This window comes from Conger conger, chromosome 1 (genome assembly GCF_963514075.1).
Source record: "Conger conger chromosome 1, fConCon1.1, whole genome shotgun sequence".
Classification (NCBI taxonomy): domain Eukaryota; kingdom Metazoa; phylum Chordata; class Actinopteri; order Anguilliformes; family Congridae; genus Conger; species Conger conger.
The window spans coordinates 73,358,792-73,378,872 of NC_083760.1; the positions used below are offsets into that span (position 1 = coordinate 73,358,792).

A 20,081-nucleotide genomic window follows, 5' to 3' on the forward strand; every position below is an offset into this window, starting at 1 on the left:
ATAAATCATTTGGCTGTGTGACAGAGAAAGAACGAAGAAGGTTCTTATGCAGTTTTCTGTGAATTGTTCCTGTGTGCTGTAAAGACTAGTTTAAATAGCAGCAGTCAGCACTTGTCACTGAGGGTTATTTTTGGGGGAATCTGGGGGTCCCCGCATCATTGCATTCTGCACCTGTGCAGCTTTTTGTATGGACATACACAATTCTGCCAGTAGAGGGAGACATTTGATAAGCTAGTAATTCCCATTGTTTCTGTTGTCTTGTATTCTCTATATACACATGTACTGATTGTAGCATTTTTGAAGGATAACCTTCTTTATACCTTCATGTGAGCTTTGTAGGAAAATTTATTTTTTGTTGTGCATACAACACAATTCACATTACTCCCCTATTTCTATTGACTTGGGGGTTCACATGAGCTAAATCATTTTCATCATTCCTGCAATTGGCAATATGCTCGTCATTTCAACTAGTCAAGGGAGACTTTTGATCAGTGATTGCATTCCTACTTTCTGAATCACTAATCCTCATCAGTTGCATTCAAATTTGTCTTAGGATCACAAACTAAGTTTCATGCTTCTGTGACTTAATTTATGGACATGTGAATTCAATAAATATACACTTTAAGAAAACAGAAATATTGAGGTAAATTCAATTTAGAAACTAAATTGCATGTGCAGTCTTTAGAGAACAAATAGAATATACATACAGAGCAATTTTGAGTCAGAATTATTTTTAACTTACTGTATAAAATAAACTACTGACGATGCTCTCATTCTGCTATGTTAACTGCTGTGATATGCATTCACAAAGGAAATGATTGGATTAAAAAGACTATCCCTGATTATTATCTGTGGGCCTACTACTCCAAAGTTGGCAAGGAGGATCAGAAAAATCACAGGAAAGCTTGACAGGTTACTTCATTAATGTTCTGTTAGAAAACATATTTTTTTATTAAAGTGTGTAACAGTGTGGCAAGTGGTAAACAGTAGGTACCATGTACCAGATGGTACCAATTTGCTTGACAATTCACCAATTCTTAATGAAATGGCATAACCTGGTAAAACATATTTTAAATGAGACTTTTTAATGAGACATTTCTGTATCTGCTTGGGCCTTCTGACTTAATCATGTCTCTGTATGAGCACAGCTCAACCTATACTTGCATAACAAGCATTTATTTTTGAACACTACCTTTTATTGATCTGGAGAAATGTATACCACATAGCCACCGTCTGCTTGATAATTACATGCTATATATTAAACATTACATTGTTAAGCTTCAATTACATAGCTGAGATGTACTGTGTAGTTTTCATTAAATTCAATTTGAGGAATGATTCTGAATTCACTGTGCAGTGGTAAAATAATAAATGGTCAATCGGAAATAATAAACTAAAGTTATTTTGTGAAATGGGGAATTCTACAGATATTGCTGCAACACGAATATTTCCAATACAACTGAGTTATACAGATCATCAATCTCTGAGAAAATGCTAAACACGCGATCCTTTAAATTAAAGGACAGGGTTAACATAAGGATAAGAATATTTTCAGTGAATATTTACAGTACAAAACATGGATAACTTTTATAGCATCAGAAATTACATGTAACTAATGTGTTTATGCTTTAAGTAAATTAGAGTACTACTTCACAAAAAGTATTTTGAGGTTGCAAACTATTGGCAACCACAATATCGTTCACTGCTCTTGATATCAGTGGGCCTCAGTCATAGCATATTAAACATTATATGTACACCTTGGGTCCATCTACACCCAGCATCACTCAAAACACATTAAAGACCTGAAAATGAAGCACCAGATTAAGGACCTATTTGTAAATATTGATGAAGTTGAGAAAAGAGGAAAATTTGAGACAAGACTAGTCAAAGGGAGAATATCATCACATTTTCATGGACTAATACTGAAGATTATTTTTGAGACCCTTATACCTGGCTATCATAGTATATTTCAGTTTGTCCCAAACTTTAAACAGGTAAGACATGTTTGTTCATTTCAGTATCCAACCAATGGCTAACAAATAAATAAAAAAATGAGCTTTTAACGTTAACTTTACTTCATGAACTACCAACTTAATGACACACCACAATATTGTGGGTCTTAACCCCATCCTTCAAATTTCCACCCCTGACAGATAAGTTAAATAACAGGTATATCAGACTTAAGATTAAATGAAATAGTCAGAGCAGTATAAGATATGCACTGTACTGTACATATTGTCTGTACATTAAAATATCACCTCAGTTCTCAAAGGGAAGCAACTCTGCGTATGAAGAGGGATTGTCTCTGAGGGACATGAAGAGGGATATAAAAAGAGGAACAGAGGGTGAGACATTTAGACATTCCACTTAATGTCCCAGAACTGTGCTTTTGCCTTCTCGGTGGCCACGGCGTCCATAAGCACTGCCTCCATTCTGTCCGGGGGAGACGTCTGCTCCTCACCTGCCGCAGTCACCGGGGCTTAACAGCACAAGGCACACACAAGTGCTTTCAGAAGCGCTGCACCAGTAACCCACACTCACACACATCCTCTCCAGCACAAGCTTTCTGTCACTCTTCTCTGTTCCTTTTCCATTCTAACTTCATTTCAAAATATAGCCCTAATTCCTGAAGCCCTCAGTAAATCTTTACTTTGCTTTCCCATCACATCGCTGGCAAAAGGTACGGTACCTTGGTTGGTTCTACGGATCAATAAATACCAAGAGAAATGTCCGCCATACCAAAAATGACAGGGCTAGTGTGCCCTTTGTGCACACAACACACCCTCTCTTTGCTGCATTCTGAAATACTTCCAGCTTTTTAAAAAACAGTCATGTATACAGATATTGTGCATTAGACACAATGAACTGAGGTTTATCGTTTTAAATTGCACTGCAATGTCAACTGCTAATATTTTTCACAAGGAATAGTCCTTCAAGTTGAACCAGGCCCATTATATTAATGAACTCTATAAAAAGGCACAGATGAGTTCCTGTGAAGGCTCACCTGGGATACACAGGATTTGGGGATCCTCCCACTGGCCGTTTGGAAGGCACTTGATGATGGGGTTGCGTCTCTGCCAGAAGCCATCTTTACAGTGGAAGCGCACCATGGAGTTGGTCTCATAGCGTGGATGCAGCTTCCCAAACATCATAGCATTGGGAACGACGGGGGGTTGCCGACAGAAAGCTACACAGCGGTACAGAATGAACAGGAAAACAGGAAATCAAGGATTTAATGTGAGAAACGAAACAGAGGAACACTTATGTAGTCGTACTATAAAACAAAATAGCTTTTTTTATTATCACATTTTTATTACTGCTATATTTCTTGGACAAAACATACGAACAGCAACATTTTGTAAAAGAAAACTGCTGAGAACAAGGAGCCATAAACGGACTCATAAATTGACTATGCCTCATCTGTATTCCCAAACTGTCCCGCCCTTCATCACTGGGCTCTTCAGGAGTGTCTTTTTGGGAGCCATTTCTGTCATCGGAGTATTTGCAGTGTATTAACTTGGATAGAGTAATCATCTATTCATGCCAAGGATTATCTTGTGCAAGCAGACTCTCTCAAACAAAACAGCTTGTTCATAGTAATAAAACACTGAGAGTCTATTATATCCAAACATGTCTCCTGTGCCGTGAGGGCGAAGCTGTACTCACAAGTGCCTTTCTTGCAGGTGTAGGGGAGGTGGTAGTTACAGGGCACATCGCTCCAGCGCCCGTCATCGAACCACACCATCACCACACAGTTCTCCCCAGACAGGAAGTAGCTGTCAGGCTGCCCACGGTACCAGTTCTCATAGAGCTGGATAGAGGATGTGGGACAGTGCCCTTTCAGTTCATGCAAAGCAGCGCAAATAACTCAAAGGGCAAAGAATGGGTCAGAATCTTCTGAAGTAGGCAGATTTATTGTCCAGGATTATGATACTTATCTATCCTTGAATCATTTGTTACAATAATTCATTAGGTGTATTTATTTTAATGGTTCTAATGTATGAATAAAAGTTTCCGGTGCTTAAATTGCAGATTACAATACCGTAATGACATCAACCAAACCAGCAGCCACCCAGCTCCTGCCAATTGGCTGAAGCTAAGCAGGCGTGGGCTTGTTTAGTAAATGTCAGAAGCTAAGCAGGTGTGGGCTTGGTTAGCAAATGGCTGAAGCTAAGCAGGCGTGGGCTTGTTTAGTAAATGTCTGAAGCCAAGCAGGCGTGGGCTTGTTTAATAAATGGCAAAACTAAGCAGGCGTGGGCTTGTTTCGTAAATGTCTACTATTTACTTGGTTAGTAAATGTCTGAAGCTAAGCAGGCGTGGGCTTGTTTCGTAAATGTCTACTATTTACTTGGTTAGTAAATGTCTGAAGCTAAGCAGGCGTGGGCTTGTTTCGTAAATGTCTACTATTTACTTGGTTAGTAAATGTCTGAAGCTAAGCAGGCATGGGCTTGTTTCGTAAATGTCTACTATTTACTTGGTTAGTAAATGTCTGAAGCTAAGCAGGCGTGGGCTTGTTTAGTAAATGGCAGAAGCTAAGCAGGCGTGGGCTTGGTTAGTACCCTGATGGGACAGGGAAAAGCTAAGCTGCTGCTGGAAGTGATGTTGGTGGGCCAGTAGGGACCCTTCCATCTGGTTAAATATCCCAGTGCGGTGATGGGGACACTGTGCTGCAGAAGACACTATCTTTCAGAGTTAAACTGAGGACCTGACTCGCTGTGGTCATTAAAGATCCCATGACACTCTTCACAAAGAGTAGGGGGTTCCCTGGTGTCCTGGCTAAATTCCCAACCTGCGCTTTCAACCTACAACCTAATCGTCCTCTGATTTAATTGGCTAAATTGGCTTATTTTATCTCCCTCTCCACCTCAGCTGATATTTGGAGAGCATTTTGATGCAAAATGGCTGCTGTTGGTGGTTGGTGGTGGTGAGTTTCCCCCTCATCATTGTAACGTGCTTTGATTATGAGTCTGTAGTTTGTAAGTTGATGTACTCTTCAAGGATTCCAATTGTATCTGTATGGTCACGCTAGCACTCGGAACTGTACTGTACTCTAGGGTCCTCTTCACACTTGTTCCTGTGTTCGATCTGCACTTTGTTGTATGTCGCTCTGGATAAGAGCATCTGCTAAATGCTTTGTAATGTAATGTAATGAGAAAAGCGCCGTATAACTGCAACTGTCTGCCACTTCACCACGCACCTACCCAAACCCCAGCCATAATAGGTACATTTAAATCATTTAAATTCAAACAGCCTGAAGAGAGAAACAGAAACAGAACATTCCACTCATGGCCCCCGGGCACCATCCACTAAACTGATTAATGACATAATATTAAGCTTTTATTTTGAATATAGGTAAAATACTTATATTCAAACTCCACATTGAGTCACGTTGAGTCAGACTCACCAAAGGGTTTCCATCAGACCACTGGAAGTCTCCCTCTATGGTTCTGTCATTGAGACCAGTCCACTGATACTCCCTGAACTTGTCTAAGAAATGAGCAAGAGACTACTGTGAAAGATCAACCCTCACAAGAAAAACATAACTGAAGAAACTGTGTTTTGGAACAATACATATGCTGGCTACTGTTTGTAGGAAACCGAGTGAGAGAAATTCCTCCAAAACTGATAAGCCAAAATAGCTACATGGGGCCTACTTTACAGTGCAGTGTTTACTGCAGCTGATACTAGACAATAAGACAAATTAAAATCTTATGAAATTCCTGAATGTAATACCGAAGTTCTGCTGGAATGAAAATTTAGGAGGCCTTGACATTGTGTGTCATGTGTGACGTACTGTTGACAAACTCCTGCTCCTCGGGAGTCATCACAGACACCAGGTGACCGCCGTACATGCGGCAGTGCTTCTCCGCCACCTCCCAGGCCTGCCGCTTGTAGAAGTGCTTATAGCAGAAACCATGGAACTTCTCCCAGTCTACCTCACACTGCTCCATGTCTGAGTGAGGGAGAGGGAGAGAGAGGGAGAGAGAGGGAGAGAGAGGGAGAGAGAGAGAGAGGGAGAGGGAGAGAGAAATCATGTTCTTGAGGTCTACATCTGCTCAACAGGAATGATGACATACTCCCAAGCAACTAGTGAGCTCCCGCTGTGTGCCTCCCAGATTTCACAGGACATGCTGCTTTACACTGATACCCATTTTAACCACCTGTCTGTCATGACAAAAGACAGAAAGCCTGGGACCCCCTACCTGTCTGACAGAAGTCCCCTCCATAGCCAGGCAGACAGAGACAGCTGGCAGACACTCTGCTCTCTATACATGTTCCTCCATTAGCACAGGGGTTCACCAGGCACACATCTGAAACACAAGGGGGGTAAATGAGGTAAATTAGGTATTTATTTGCCTTTTTTTACTTTTTAAGTCTTCTGCTGCTGTAGCCTATCCACTTTGCATTGTGAGTTCAGGGCTGCTCTTCTGCATACCACAGTTATAATGCGTTTCCGTCCGCAGAACTGCCGCTCACTGGATGTTTTTTGGTTTTCGCAACATTCTGAGTAAACTCTAGAGACTGTTGTGCGTGAATCCGAGGTGATCAGCAGTTACATAAATACTCAAACCAGCCTGTCTGGCACCAAGAATCATGCCACAATCAATATCACTGAGATGAGATCAAATTCTTTCCCCATGTGTTCCTAACAAAGTGCCCAGTGAGAATATATTGAATGCAGTATTGCAATGACTGTCATTCATGTTAAAACAGATATGAGAAATTTGTGAACATGTTAAATTTTACACATTAAAGTTGCATGCTTTCTCAGTGATTAAATATGTTTTTCACCACGTTTGCCATCAGTATGCTGATATTGGCCTGTAGAGGGAGACATTTGATCAGTTATACCAATTTCCAATGCCTGCGTGAACATGAAATGACGAGAATGTCAATCCACCATGCGAGTGCTGTGAAAGAAACCTGGGTGACCTGGGACCTGGGACCTGACTCACAATATGTCCCATGTTATCAACACTAAAAAACAGCTTAACAGAGAATGTACAAGATGAAGGGTTACTAAATAGTGGGTAGGATGGGGTAGGATTTAAATTAACAAATGACAGGAGAGTGTTTAGAGTAACCAGTGCACAGCAGTCACAGACATTACCTGAGATACTTCCTGCTCCTGCTGCTTCCAGTACCTGCCTGGGGTCTGGCAGTGCATGTAGCTTTAAGTGGGGCTGATCCCCGCTGTACTCCAAGGCTGAGCGGGACTCCTGTGGGGCGGTGGGAGAGGGGTGTGTGTTCCAGCTGGTGGTCTGGGACTCCTCAGGGAGTAGTGTTACATCCAGGCCTGTGGACAACTCTGTCGTGCTAGGCTGGTGTTCGTCCGGCTCCTCTGTGCTGCTGGAAGTATAGTGAATTTTCACCACGGTGGTGTTGCTGGTTTTGTTGGCTCCTTCTGTGAAATTGGTGAAGGATTCAGTTGGGTACGGGAAATCAGTAGAGGCGGTAATGGCTGAGCCCTCAGCAGAGCCAGAACCAGAACCAGAACCAGAACCAGAACCAGAGCCCGAGGGCTCCTCCAGACCAGAACCAGACCCTGACGCTCCAGAGTGATTGAGCGCATCTCCTGACATGCTCCCAGACTCCTCTCTGGTGGTCTCGTTGGGCTGCAGTGTTGAGTTCAGCACCTCCGGGCTTCTGCCCAGCCCTTCCTGCTCCACCTGCCCCTTGGTCTCTAGGTCTTTGGAGGCTTTCGACTCCACTTCCACTGGCCAGCGGGGGGAGGTGGGGCCGAACAGTGTAAAGGGGACGGGGGTCATCAGGGTCACAGGGATTTCCCCGTCACCGGACCCCGTCTCCATGGGAATGGTTGCCGTACTCTCTTCCTCACTGGTGGAGTCCAGGCTTACCGAGTCCGTGAACCCGTTCTCTGTCTCTGGTTCTGGTTCTGCGTGCGCAGGGCTAGTGGAGTCTGGTAGCACAGCCTGGTTTGGGTCTGTACCAGACTGATCAGACTCTTCTCCAGGGGAAGCCGTCATGGGGGTGGTCTGGTAGCGGGTGCTGTCGGTCTCAGCTGGGACACTGGAGTCCTGGTCCTGAGCAGGAGTCAGAGTGATGACATGAGTCTCCTCTTTCACTCTGGTGGTGGCTCCTTGAGGCCTCCTCCTTCCGGGATGGTTCTGGGAATGCCTATGGCGCTTGCGGGGGTGAATGGACTCCACTCTGGTGATGTCGCTGGTGGGCCGATGTTCCCGGGGAAAATACACAGGGGTGATTGTGTACGGCAGGGGTCTCCCAGCTGTCACAGTGGCCTTGACTGGTCTCTTCCTGTAGCGCTGCCCAGTAGAGACAGAGAAGGACTCCATAGAGCCTTTTGCTTCAGTCTCTGTCCCCTGGCTCTGGCTCATCTCCTCCAGCGGCTCTGACAGGGTCACCAGGTCCTGATCCATGTCCTCTGGCTCTGTGGACATGTAGTCCTGGGGTGCATTTGTTTGGGAGTTCCCGTTACCTGTGCAGAAAATATATTCCCTTACAGTACAGATCTTAAAGTCCAGTCCTTTAAGGCCATATATACACAGTAAAATCCAGTGTTAATTTAACTCAAAGGTTATGGATTTTCTTTTAAATCGATGGCCGATTTAGGACTCGTGGAAAAATGTGTAGAATCTTTAGCCAATGAGTGACAAAAATGGAACAATTAACGTTTTTAACCTCATGGATACTGTCACCTACCCCGCTCTTTCTTTCTCCCCTCACCTTGGAAGCAGTAGACGGCATGGTGACTGTGTGGATCAGGGAAGCCTGTCTGGTTGCTGTGGTGATAGACGGTCTTGACCCCAGGTTCGAGTCCTTCGCAGTGCTCCCTTGGAGTGACTACGGGGAAGCGCACGCTGCCATCGGCCAGCCAGCCAGGGCTGCAGTGGTCCAGACCATCATTCCAGGCAGCGTAGAGCTGACCAGTGGTGGCCAGCCTCGCCCCAGCTTTCTCACAGAAGGCCTTAGCTTCCCCCAGGGTGAGGTTCAGTGGGGAGTGGAACACATGACCTGTAAACACAGGTAATCCATCTCACTCAGTTGACACTGGCTCATGCTTAGTTCATTATGCATGGCTCTACCAATGTATGATTTCATTTCCTTTACCAAGCTGGCTTCAATAGACATGCCAAAGTATGCTAAAATAAAACCATTTAGAACCAAGGCTGCAAGAGTAGCACCTCTGCTAGGACCAATTCTCTTCTTTTCTCCAACAGCACAGCCTGCTCAGCACTCAACGGAGACTGCTCTCCTGGCTGGGACAGAGGCCCTGATCCTCCGTGACCAGTCTGCCGCATTTGATACGGTCAACCACCTGGGGTGGTCCTGGACAACTTAAAAGACTTTCAGCTACATCAGGGTCTTGCAGATTATATCTGTATAACATCAGGAAGATTCGACCATACCTGACCACATACCCTACACAGCTACTCATCCAGGCTATGGTAATCTCCCTTCATTACCGCAACTCCCTACTTAGTTAGATTCAATGTTCTGACTGATTGTACCCTACCTGACCTGTTTGGTTGTTCTATGATCTTGATATGCATTGTTTTGTATGTTGCTTTAAAGCATTTGCTAAATAAAAAGTAATGTAATGAATTCCAGGTCCAATTCAATACCCCAGTCACTATTCCATATTCTCATATAGAACAGGTTATAACCAGACATGACAGATAGCCTGTACTGTATGCTTCAAACATCATAGCCATGAATTTCAATAGGTTTGTGATATATGACGATTTAAACCTAGAACCCAACTCCACTCCACCAGCTGATAGAAAGCCAACCTTTATCACCAGCCAGAGATGAGAGTTATTAAGAAAAAACCCCACCTTTGTTTAGTGGAGTAGCCTGTGTCAATTAAAGGAGTATAGTCTGGGTCTAGGCTCTTAGGAAATGGCTGGATGAATGCTCCATCATTAATACAAGTGCTTGATATTTATAAAACATGTATCATCATTTCTAGGATGACATCCTACAGTAAACATTTGCCTAATAATATCTGTACAAATATTATGATTTCAGGTTAAGTTTGGAACTTACCTTCAATTTTATCCACATAACAATACACATCAAATAGGATCTCAGGGTCCTGCATCCCAGAGTTTCTCACTCCTGGTTTCCCATCCATGTCCCCAAAACATCCCTCCCGTGGCACGTGGATGGCGTATCTAAGGAGCAAATACAAACAGTGTCAGTCTTTTCTTTTTTTTTGTCTGTGGACGCATTTGCATTTGTCTGTGTCTGTTGTGTGCTTGTGTTAGTAAGTGTGTGCTGCCACACCAAGAGAAAAACAGAGAGATTTCTTGTTTTGGGTGAGAGTTCTTTTCACTAAAGACAATTTTACAGAACTGTGTGAACAGAATTGGTCTGCCACGGTCACCCAAGTGGCAACTATTACTGAAACAGTCTGAGACTGTAATATGAGAGTGTTGGAGCTGAGCACTCCCAGAGGGGTCCAATGTCTGTATTACCGCCCCACTGGAAATAACCTGCACAAGCACCCAGCTTATAGTGAATGGTGGGGTGTTTTCAATACAATGACGGGGACACTGTGCTGTTGGAGTTTAGGAGATGAGATATTAATATGAAGGTTCTGACTCATAGTGCTCCAGGTGAGAGTGTTATCATAATAATACTAATAATAATAATAATAATAATAATAATAATTATTATTATTATTATTATTATTATCACCATCATCATCATCTTCGTCATTATACATGGGCAATATAGGAACCCCAAGCTGATGTTTCTTGAGGTTTTCTGACCACACACACCTGACAGTCTGGTCAGCGAGCCAGCCGGCATCACAATGATCAAAGCCACTGTGGTAGGATGACAGGAGCTGCTCCGGGGTGGCCATTTTGGCTCCGATTTCCTCACAGGCCTGCCGTGCCGCCCAGAAGGACAGAGCATAGCGACTGGAGGCATGCCGGTGGTGGAACACCACACCTGTACACACATTCACAACCCTGTTGGTATTCAACTGTGGCCAACAGTGCAGTATAATTATTAGGGTGCTGGGCTCGTAGCCCAAAGGTTGTGGGTGCAGCTGTACAAATTAATTGTAAGTTGTGGATTGTTTATGATCTTCTAAATGCCAAAATATAATGTATTCTACACACAGACATATTGGAAATGGGTTTACGCGCTAAGAACCCCAACTGTCTTGGATAAGAAACCAAAGAACTGATAAATGAACAACAGCAAAAACATTTTCATTGAAACATTCACAGAAAAGAACATTCCTTTATCTTGATGTACAAAGAGGCAATAATTTATACACATCATACTTAAAGTAAAACTCCTATCATGACATTGCTATAATGAACACTATTTTAGTGGCTAGGGACATGACTACATTAAATCCGCATCAGACCTCATCCCAGATTTGGTTAGTGTACGAACAGTGATTTACCTGATGGCCCAAGCCTGACTCCCCCAACATTACCTTTGACCTTGACCTGAGCGACGTCGTGGGCATCCTCCAGGTCCTGCTGCACCTCGCAGCGGTAAAAGCCTGTGTCGTTGCTGCGGAGGGCCTCCAGTCTGAGCGTGAGGTCAGCAGGGGACGAGGCGTAGTTGGGCAGGGACGCCCGTCCTGAGTAGGCCTCGCTGATCTTAACCCTCTCCCCCTGGGCCACCAGGATCTCCGTGTCATGGCCGGAGGACAGCAAGCTCCACTTCACCCGGGGCAGTGGGGGACTGTGGTCTCCCAGCGTGGGGGGCGAGGGGGGAGGCTTGGTCAGGGACACTAGGCAGGGCAGAGTGAGAGTTCCACCCAGAGCAGCAGACACAGGTGACAGCTGGGGGATGGTGACTTGTAGGAGTCTTGTGTCGTCTGGAGGAAGTACAAAGTGTTCCCGCTCAAGAGTTAGACGACATACAGATAAGAGCAGGAAGACCAGTTCAAACCAACAATGATTAATCATCAAAACATATTATGTAGAGACCACTTTTATTGCTCTCTTCTGTGTATTCAGGCATATGGGTAGTTTCCCCTGAAGATAATTTCACTTTGCGGTATAAATATTAAAGTATCAGACATCCAAATCCCATCTGAAATGCAGAACATTTGCAACAGAGCACAGAAGCGATAACTTTGTTAATGGTCAATTTCTTCCAAAACTGAAAATGCTGGATGTGCCAAAACATTAGTGAAGTGCATTTGGAGCTCAGTAACTGACAGCAAATATCTTCAAGCATTTGTCAGAAATATAATCAAAATGTTGCCTGCTAATAAGCCTTTAAAGATCTTATTTGTCAGTCAATATGTGGGCTATGTGTACAATGAAAAGATCATACATGGACACTATTGCAGAACTTAAAATATCAAATGTATCTGAGTTTTGAATGCAGAAATATAGTGGGATCGAATCGCATGTGACATATAATGCAATACATGTTGTGCAAAGAGGGTCTAGACTGTGTGTCACTGAAATGCAGGAAGGCTGCAGCCCAAAATGTTAAAGACAATAAAATATCCTCTGAACATTGGTGAGTAAAGTGGAGGGCAGAAACGCACCAGGCCCTGGCTCTGACCCCGGCAGGGATGCCAGGACAAGTGGGCAGAGGGCACACAGCAGCAGTGGTAGTGGCATTGTCAATCTGTCAAGAAGAGTGGCGTAAAATGAAAGGTTACTGATATTAAACTGAAAGACATAGTTATAGTCCAACAAGCATGTTTCACCAGTGCAGCTTTATTTCCATTTGAAGTAGAAATTGATGTGAAAACAATCCCCGTAATCAAAATCCCTGTAATCAAAAAGTATTGCAATAGATATAAATACACACTGAATATTGATGGATTACATTACATGACATTACACAGATGTCTGACACAGCACAGAAACAGATCACAATGGTGGTGAAAATGGAAGAAACAGGGCATTTTTGGTTTGTGTGTGTGTGTGTGTGTGTGTGTGTGTGTGTGTGCTTATGTGTGTGTGTCTTTAATCCAGCTGGCCTGACATAGCCTTTGGGTGTTGTTGTGTGTGAGGAGAATTCTGATTAACCCAATTTCCTTGAATGTCAGACACACAAACCCAACTTTCATTTCAGCCACCAGACCATTCACCCACCTCTCTCCCCCATCCTTCCACGAAACAATTCTAAGATGACATTAAAAAAGTAGCAGACAAATTACAAAACAGAATCACTCAATCCAAATAATGTTGGCATATTCAGTATATATGGGTCATTACTAGATAAATTATTGAAGCTATAGATTTGTGTATAGTATATGCAGTATGTCTATGAAAATAAATTGTATGTGTAAGCTAAGTGTGAATTTGAGGGATAGATTTATCACAAAAAAGTAACCTAACACAACCTTTTGATAGTTTTACCAATCACTGAACATTTATGTGTAATTTCTGTCCAACACAAAATCATATAACAGCACAGTTTATAAGGGTCATTATATAACCTCATAATAATTTCCAAAGATTTATGTGAAATTAAGAGTGTGTAGGATCCCTTGCCAGTTTGAGGTGACAACAAGCCAAGGACTACATATGGTGTGGAAATAAAAACCTATTGCAAAACTTATCCATCATGGTCATCTCACCAATACGTGACAAGGGTTCCAAAACCTAGTTCTGCATGAGACAGACTGTCTCCAAAATGATTCAGCGAGATGGAAAAATCAGAGGGGCAAAATATAGTGGAAGCTGTATTTTATTCCAGTGGAAGCTCTTAATTTAACTATGAGAAGGACTGTTTCAGTATCAACATGCGGGATGTGACAGAGTATGTTTTCATTGCTTTTGTTCTGCGATTACTTGTCACTTTAGTCGCAGCATGTGATGAACTGATGATGTAAAACTGACAGCAAAGGTTTTGGTACGTTTTTGTCCCCCTCCCTCCACTCCTGCTCCTCCATGGCACCAGAGTTTGTGCATGGCCTGTGTCCACGACCACATTTCCATAAGCCAAGGGGAAAGCAGTCAACTTCCTGTGAGGGAAGTGGAATGGGGCAGCCTGGCAACCACAAAAGTGCTTAGGCAAGCATCATGGCTGGGAATACCAATAGCTTCACCTTGAGAAACAGCTGAGGAGGGAGCTCATGAGATTCAGCACGGAGGGTCAACTGAGGCTGGTTGAATGTAGAGGGGGCGGGGCCTGACCACCGTTGTTCATGTGACCACCCCAGTTCACTGTATGGGGCATGCTCCAGCTGTTTTTGTGTTTGTTTGGTGGTCGGTGTAATCTGCTCTCCTCTCTCTGGCAGCAGAAAATGGGGCAGTGAGCTCATTCCACTGACTCGCACAGTCACTCAGGCCCTTTTAACACCAGCCAAGATGGTGCTCACAGACATCTCGCGTCCTTCCTCATCTCTCTCCCCCGGGCACCGCCCACCCGCCAATCCCGCCTCTTTTATCCTTGGACGACTCTGTCTGCCCATCACCACGGGCAACCCGCTCACTCTCATGGGTGCAAAACTGGCAAGAAATTAGGAAGGAAAAAGAGTGGGAGAAACCCGAGCACTCGGTTACTTGGGTGCAGCAGATTCAGTGGATAGCCCTGTGGGATGCATGCAGAACAGGCCTGTATGACACTCCTCTCTGACAAACACAGGAGGAAATGTGATAATTGGGCAAACAGCTATAGGATGTTTTGGCAAACAGCTGAGATTTCCAGTGGCTTATCAGGGACTGGAGCAAAACTCAAGCATATTATGGAATCAGAGCTCCATAAATTATTCTCATTTACAAAGCTTGTCAGGTTCACAATCCCTCTGTGAAAGCACTGAATTGTAAAACAACAGGCATTGCATTGACTTAGGTAGCCCCAGCAAGGAGGACTGAATTCACAACAAATATCTTTATGTGTTTTATGAGCGTATTCTACTCAATATCTAAAACCTGTTTATGATGGGCCAGTCCACAGTTAGTAGCCTATCAAACAGGCTAGCTTGCTCCCTTGGTACTTGTGTAAGGTAAAAGATCTTCAGCTAGGATCTCACTGTTTCTGGAAATTATTCTGATATTTACAAAGGAAAATAAAACCAAATCATTGCAATCAACCAATATATAAAAGTTATTTTCAGACAATTTCCTTCATAGCTATGTATTATTATGTATCTGCTCAGCAGGGAAATAAGGTCCTAGGCACATACAAGGTCTACCATCTATCATCCAATTATATAGCAGACATGATTCAGCTGAAGTACATTCTTTATTTCCTGACCGACAGCTATGACAAAAACAACTGGACTTCACTTCATGCTGTAAATGTTCAATATAAAAGACCCAAGGCCTAGTTATAGACTAATGTCCAATAAGTAATTTACAAGGTTGGGTCTGGGATCTGGCGAAAGAGGCTCAATTGAGTAGGTTTTCCCCTTGGTGCTGCAGCCCAGAAAGCAAATGTACCTCCGGTGCCAGACACAACAATAATGAGTCCTTGAAAAACATTCAGCCAGCTATGCAGGAGGTTTAGGCTACTGCTGACAAACACAAGAGTTTTGCCTCAGAGCCTGAGAGAGACTTCTGAGACTGAAGACAAGGTCAGTGCAAAGTTTCCCTCAGTACTGATGCGTGCTTGCATTCTGAGGAAGTGTTTTACCTTAATTCTATATTCTGTTTCAGGTCAAATTTCCATCTGAAAATAACGCTTTCAGATCTCCATGTAAGTTAGACCAAATAGGTTTCTTTCAATTTACTTCAGACGGCTGATTGAACTCTTAAATCCATAAATAAAATAAGTAGAATATTAAAGTAGGGCCACATAGAACAGGGAATTAACACAGGGCATTAGGACATGATTTGCCACCTCACCTTAACTGCCACCTCAACACGTGTGTGTGTGTGGGTGTATGTGTGTGTGTGCTTGCTTGTGTCTGTGTGTGTGTATGTGCTTGTGTGTAACAGTAGAAGTAGCAGTTGAGACCAAGTACAATTAAGACCAAAGACCACATTTTGATGGCCAAAGTTGACCACAAATGCAGTTCACAATAATGCCAGCAGGTGGCCAGAGCAGGTCTAATTTCTTCTCTTCTTTTTTGTAGATCCAGTTAACCATCTGAAGTGGATGCTGCATTCAGAAGCATGAGCAGCGAACAGTAATTCAAAGCTTATACGCTGGTGAGAATGTTACTGGGTGGATGGATTGCCTGTCACTGGGTCAACAACACTGAGGTGTGCAGTGGGCTACATTCCACCACGTGACAAGAACTCATCGTCCCAGCTCACAATCCAGGCACTCTGCCAAAAGTTGCCAATAGCAAAAAGTTTTATCATTGTCAAAACCAGAAGGCACAAAACATATGACATAATTCCTGTAACGTGCTTCCCATTTACACACCCTAGGAAATCACTTAACAGTGATTGGCAGCAAGCTGTAAATGCTTACATGTAAGGTAATGCTAGTATGCATTGTATAAATACAATACAATCTATTATTAAATCATCTTAAATCATCTCATCTCTGGGACAAATTGAGGCTGTACAGAGTCCATCGTAAGCACCCCATTCTAACTTATTGGGGAATTTCAGTCATACATCAGTATTAAGGTGTTGGTCATCTCCATTATAGTTATCAAATTATCCTATGTATTTATTTAATTGCAAATACTAATTCTAGTGCTTGAAAGTCAAATAAAACTATGACTAGACTCAAAGCCTCCATTTCAGTCTTGAATGTTGTGGAATATAGCTACAGTATATGGAGAAAACCATAGATGTGTCACTCATCATTACATATAATTCTCCAATTCAAAGAGGAGGAGTTAGATCCCAATGGAAAGATCACTTCACAAATTGAAATTTGGGGATACAGATAAAAGATTTTAGACTTGACATAATATATAGGTCACAGCAATTATGAGAGTGACACAGAACATACCAAATTATGTTATTTGCGTAGAATAACCCTTTACAAACTGACTCTGCTCAGATCCAAGGAGCTGGCTAGGTCAAATATTCTGACAATGTGCTATGATCTTGAATGGTCCACCGCACACAACATTTCACTTGAATAGTTGAAATGTACTTGTTTGATGCAAGACCTTCAACACTGTACATTTGCATGTCAATACCAATATTGCTATATTGGGAGAATAGTCACCAAATGTGGGGTTGTAGTGAATGTAGTGAACCAGGTGAAATATGCAAGGGAGTTCATGGTAGAAATTGGATTTTTAAAGGAGGCATGAGAGAACAGTCTTGAAAATACAAATGGGAGTCGACTGAAGATGGAATGTTTTGATTAATACCGGGGCAATATAAATATAGGCATCTGTCAAATCTGTATACAATTTCAGAACATTGTTTCGGTTTATTAGACAAGCTGAAACTAGAAAGAAAATAAAAGTTAATGGAAAATATAATGTGCTTATAATATATTCTCGAGATAACACTGAGACATTAACAAATTGTTCCATGAGAATTCCAATGCCCAGTCAAAGGAAATGACACTAAGGGAACGTTAAAAGCAACAGTAGCCTACAGTTAGACTTGCTGCGAACAGGTGAAAGTGACATTTCAAAAACGATCTAAATAATAACTTGCCAAGCGTTATAGATTACTAAGCATTTGAAATGAATTTGTGTCTGGTACCACCAGACTACGAAGGTAGCCTATAAGGTGAAGTCAAATTATTATCAGCCTTAAACGCGTTAAACGTATTAGGAGTATTGCAAAAAATAACAATACTACTATTATACAAGCTAATGAATGAAAAACACACAATACAGTAGGCTATTACTCACCGCATTCTTCTGACTGAACTTGCAGTTGATGTTATCCGTTACCTTGCAATTTTGGTTAAATAATGTTTCGACAGGTGTAAATCTTTCGCAATTGGCGAGGTCAGCAGAATTTCCCCAAAATACGTCAAATATGTATTAAGTCCTGCGCACCGTCTGCTTGTGAATAAAATAAGAGAAAGATTGAGGAACGAGAGAAATTACGCAGAGAAGAGAAAAACTTCCCAGCCCACTTTTTACATAAAGGGTCTTTCTTAGCCCATTTGTCTTACATGGGGATGGAGGGCAAGTGGGGTGGGAAGACCGTGGAAAATGCGGGAAGTAATCACGTCCCTCTGAATCTATTCATAACGTAACATCAGATGGCAGTCCAGTTGTGCTTGAATAAAAAGGGTCAGACAACGAAGGGGTGAGTAATGGGCTGGTACAAGCAATTTCAGGTCAAATGGCCCGTGGGGAAAATGCTGAAGAACTAAAGAACAGAGCGAGCACGCTGGGAGATAAGGGAACCTGGGCGTCTGAGAGCGTCAGTGCAGTAGCGAGGAAGTTGCTGATGCTGCAGGGAAGACTTCCACATTCACGCACCCATTTGTAAAGCTAGTTGAGGCTACATTTGCATTATAACTACTGGTCTGAGTCGCTAAAGGAAACAGTGAGACTATCTCAATGATAGGCTATGGCTGTTTCGCATGATCTAAGAGCATCGACCGGAAAATTCTATTAGCTAAGCTACGGGAGTCTTGCGGCATTCATGTGTGGTTTGTAAATGAAACAGTGTACTTAGTTGGTAAAAAGAATAGCGTCAAATGCTGAGAGGCTGGGGCAGAATTCTACCCACTTATTTCTGTTTAAGTACATAGGGGAGAACGGGGACAATTGTAACACGTTTTTCTACAACATGTATAACTCATTGCTAGAGCTCTCAAGCTTTGATATAAGCTACCCAAATTTGTCTGCTACAAATACTAGTCATTTAGACATCATCTACGATATCACAGAATGTGTGAGTTAATGTGAAATACAAGGAGTGCCGCTGTTACAACCTACCCTACTACTGGGATGGATGTAACCGGAACAGAAAATTTGGTTAAATTAGACCCATAGTATTAGATTTACACAAGAATTTGTGCATAGGACAAAATAACATTCTTGTTTCAACCATCCCCAATCTCCCCTACCATCCCGCTATGAAGGTAGGTAGTGAAGGTTTTGACAGGATTTCATGGATTTTGTATCACAGAAACTGCTGATCTCCTGGGATTTTCATGCACTACAGTCTCGAGAGTTTGCAGAGAATAGAGTGAAAAACAAAAAATGCCCAGTGAGCAGCAATATTGCAGGCAGAAATGTGTTTGTTCATGAGAGGTCAGAGGAGAAGGCTGGACTGGTCAGAGGTGGCAGGAAGGTGACAGTAACGCAAATAATCACACATTACAAAAGTGGTATGCAGAAGAGCATCTCTGAACACACATCGCATCAAACCAAAAAAGTGGGTAGGCTGCATCAGCAGAAGAAAAAATGTCTAATAAATACCTAATAAAGTGCTCACTAAGTGCATGCATATATATTGCAACTTGTAGACCTACTGGATAATTGCAATATTGTAAGTGCTGACAAAGGTATCTTACAGAACATTTCAGCTTAAAAGTATCCATCTGTAGTAATGTAGTACTGAAACCTCTTTTGGAACACATCAAACAGCAGGAGCTATAGTTAGGGACAAAATACATATACAATACATTATACTATACCTGCACAATACATAATAAATTACTCAGTGAGCATTTTATTAGGTATTTATTTTTATTAGACACTGTTGTAATGTGTGGTTATTTGCATTACTGTCACCTTCCTGTCAGCTTTGACCAGTCTGGCGTCTCCTCTGATGTCTCTCATTAAGAAGGCGTTTCTGTCTGCAAAACTGCTGGTCTCTGAATGAAAAAATTTTGCACCATTTTTTGCTAACTCTAGAGACTAACATGTGTGAAAATCCCTGGGGATCAGCAGTTTCTGAGATAGTCAAACCACCCTGCCTGCCACCAACAATCATTCCAAGTCACTTAGATCACATTTTTGAGGTTGATATGAACATTAACTAAAGCTCCTGACCCATATATGGTAAATGGTTGGCATTTATATAGTGCCTTTATCCAAAGCGCTGTACAATTGATGCTTCTCATCCACCCATTCATACACACACTCAAACACCGACGGTGATTGGCTGCCATGCAAGGCACCGACCAGCTCGTCAGGAGCATTTGGGGGTTAGGTGTCTTGCTCAGGGACACTTCGACACAGCCCGGGCGGGGGATCGAATCGGCAACCCTCCGACTGCCAGACGACTGCTCTTACTGCCTGAGGCATGTCGCCCCTATCTCTATGA

The 20,081-nt window shown here is 42.7% G+C and overlaps 1 protein-coding gene across 1 annotated transcript; it reads right to left on the reverse strand.

Annotated features, from left to right (window-relative positions):
- Window positions 1-913: 913 nt before the first annotated feature.
- On the reverse strand, window positions 914-18,203 carry bcan (brevican). Its single transcript, XM_061230843.1, has 13 exons — window positions 17,702-18,203; window positions 12,515-12,597; window positions 11,441-11,830; window positions 10,767-10,941; window positions 10,030-10,157; window positions 8,707-8,994; window positions 7,112-8,458; window positions 6,204-6,311; window positions 5,795-5,953; window positions 5,405-5,487; window positions 3,667-3,811; window positions 3,005-3,187; window positions 914-2,479 (listed from the first exon to the last, which is right to left on the reverse strand). The coding sequence occupies exons 1-13, from the start codon at window positions 17,704-17,706 to the stop codon at window positions 2,355-2,357; spliced, it is 3,219 nt and encodes a 1,072-aa protein (XP_061086827.1). The 5' UTR covers window positions 17,707-18,203; the 3' UTR covers window positions 914-2,354.
- Between the last annotated feature and the right edge of the window lie 1,878 nt (window positions 18,204-20,081).

Coding starts and splice junctions, on each gene's coding strand:
- bcan (XM_061230843.1), bottom strand. Junction 3,812..5,404: donor GGTCTGATGGAAACCCTTTG/GTGAGTCTGACT, acceptor TCCTCTATCCAG/CTCTATGAGAACTGGTACCG. Junction 3,188..3,666: donor CACCTGCAAGAAAGGCACTT/GTGAGTACAGCT, acceptor ACCGCTGTGTAG/CTTTCTGTCGGCAACCCCCC.